The sequence below is a fragment of the Morus notabilis genome, unplaced genomic scaffold (assembly GCF_000414095.1).
Source record: "Morus notabilis unplaced genomic scaffold, ASM41409v2 Scaffold5624, whole genome shotgun sequence".
NCBI lineage: Eukaryota > Viridiplantae > Streptophyta > Magnoliopsida > Rosales > Moraceae > Morus > Morus notabilis.
This window is the reverse complement of record NW_010367154.1, coordinates 1-2,090: the sequence shown is the minus strand read 5'-3', so window position 1 is coordinate 2,090 and position 2,090 is coordinate 1. Positions and strand designations below refer to the sequence as shown.

At 36.3% G+C, this 2,090-nt stretch overlaps 1 protein-coding gene across 1 annotated transcript; it reads right to left on the bottom strand.

Annotated features, from left to right (window-relative positions):
- Positions 1-561: 561 nt before the first annotated feature.
- Positions 562-2,002, bottom strand: LOC112094262 (L10-interacting MYB domain-containing protein-like). Its single transcript, XM_024174723.1, has 4 exons — positions 1,617-2,002; positions 1,393-1,543; positions 619-877; positions 562-571 (listed from the first exon to the last, which is right to left on the bottom strand). The coding sequence occupies exons 1-4, from the start codon at positions 1,947-1,949 to the stop codon at positions 562-564; spliced, it is 753 nt and encodes a 250-aa protein (XP_024030491.1). The 5' UTR covers positions 1,950-2,002.
- Between the last annotated feature and the right edge of the window lie 88 nt (positions 2,003-2,090).

Sequence of the window (2,090 nt, the reverse complement as noted above, 5' to 3'; positions counted from 1 at the left end):
GCCCTGGGACAGCCACATATAAAGAAACAGAAAATTTATGGAACACTAAAGAGGAAAATCATAAGTTGGCATGTATTTACTGATGATTTTTCTAAACGACTGCTTACTCATGTGAATAGTTAAATAGAAGTTAATATCCAGTATCAGCCGCATATAACCCTAACGTAGTACGTAGCAATCTAACACAGAACACTAACTTCACTATTTACAAATCTAAAGTTTGTAACTCAAATATGAATCTCACCAGTTGTGTATTGTAAGACGTCATCTTCATAGTCTTTCCCCCTCTGCAAGTGACAACGAACTCCATTGCTCATTGCAGTGCCATATATTAAGCTCAAATCATGGTAGTTTAGCAAGGACTTCTTCCTGTAGGAGCGTGCATCTGGATGTGCCTAGATCAGCAATAATAAGAGTCATATACGAGTACGACAAAAACGTAACTGTCATCATGATGTGAATGATTGCATACCTTGATGTAATTTTCCCAAACAACATCATCGGCCACTATCCTTTGTTGTCTTTCATCCCAAATGAATTCGTTTTCCTCCAGTAACAACATCATCGGCCACTATCCTTTGTTGTCTTTCATCCCAAATGAATTTGTTTTCCTCAAGCAGGCTCCTTACATTGGTATAATACTTGAACAATTTCTTATAACGCTGTCTCAATATTTTAATCCCATATTGAAAACCGAATTTTGCATTGAACGAAGTAAGGATATCTTTCCAAGCTTGTCTTGTAAAGGTATCGTTAACCTTACTGCCTTTTCTCAGTTGACCAAGCAAAAGTTTGATAAAATAACGGTCCATGGCTAGTGTCCAATCTGTTTTTACTTGCTCATTAGTTGCAGGAACAAGATTGTTCACTTCAAGCACTAAAAAAATGGAGAGAAAAAAAATGAGAAAGGTGATATTTAAAAACTTTAAATATAATACTCGAGGATACCATCGGTAATCAAGTAAAAGTTTGGTGATTTCATAATTAAAAAAATTACAATGCTCGCAAATGTCATTAGCAGTTAAGAAAATAAATGGTAAAACTAAAAAAAAATAAAAAAATAAAAAAGGATTGTCACTTATAGCCAGACCGCCTTATTTTGTCTTCATCTCATTACAGGCACATTGCAAGAGTGAGCGAAAAGGGTTATCACATTTACATTTTTCAGGGTATAATAGACTTCATTCCATCATAAAAACTTAACTTAAAGACTAGATTTGCAAAGGTTGACTATACAAACACAAGTTGTTCTTATAGTTTTCAAATCACTTACCTACATATAAGTAACCAAAAATGCTGCTGGGAAAAATTGTCATAGATCATAATCGAATCAAAGACATCACAATTTATTTGTATCATTCCTTTAGTATGTGAAAAGATGCAGAGGCATACCGACATTTAATGATTGGAAGTCATCATCAAAGTCTATATCATGACTTGAAAGGCTATATCGTCCATCTGCAGTTGTATGTGCATATATCAAGCACAAATCATTGAAGTTCAGTAAAGCTTTGTTCCTGTAGTATTGCGCATCTGGGTGAGCCTGCATGAATGCCGTATATAAATTTACTTCGAGAATGGTGAAAAATTTTGTACACAAATAAGAGGTAGAGCACCTTGGTGTAGCCATCCCAGACGCATCTTTCAGCAACCACCATTTTCCGAGTGCTGTCCCACGAAAATCCATTCTGATCAAGGAGATTCTTCACATCGCTAAATTGCTTCCATAAGCTCGTATAATGACTTTTCAACACATTTACATCATATGGAGATCTGAAACTGGAATTGAACATGACCAACATGTCATTCCATGCTTGTTTGTTGAAGGTGTGGCCCATCCTATTTCCCCTATGCACCTGATCTAGCATCAGGTCAATAAAATAGCGCTCCATTGCTGGCGTCCAGGTTGTCCTTGAGCGGTCTCCGACTAAATGGGTTTGGCTGCCCATCTATCTATCACTTAGAGCATTGAATATCAGTGGATCAAATACTACCAGTACATTATTAGTTACATAAATGTGTGAATGACATGCTAATTACGATAGCTGATAGTGTAGTAAGAATGTTTGTTAGCCGAAAAAACTCCCAGG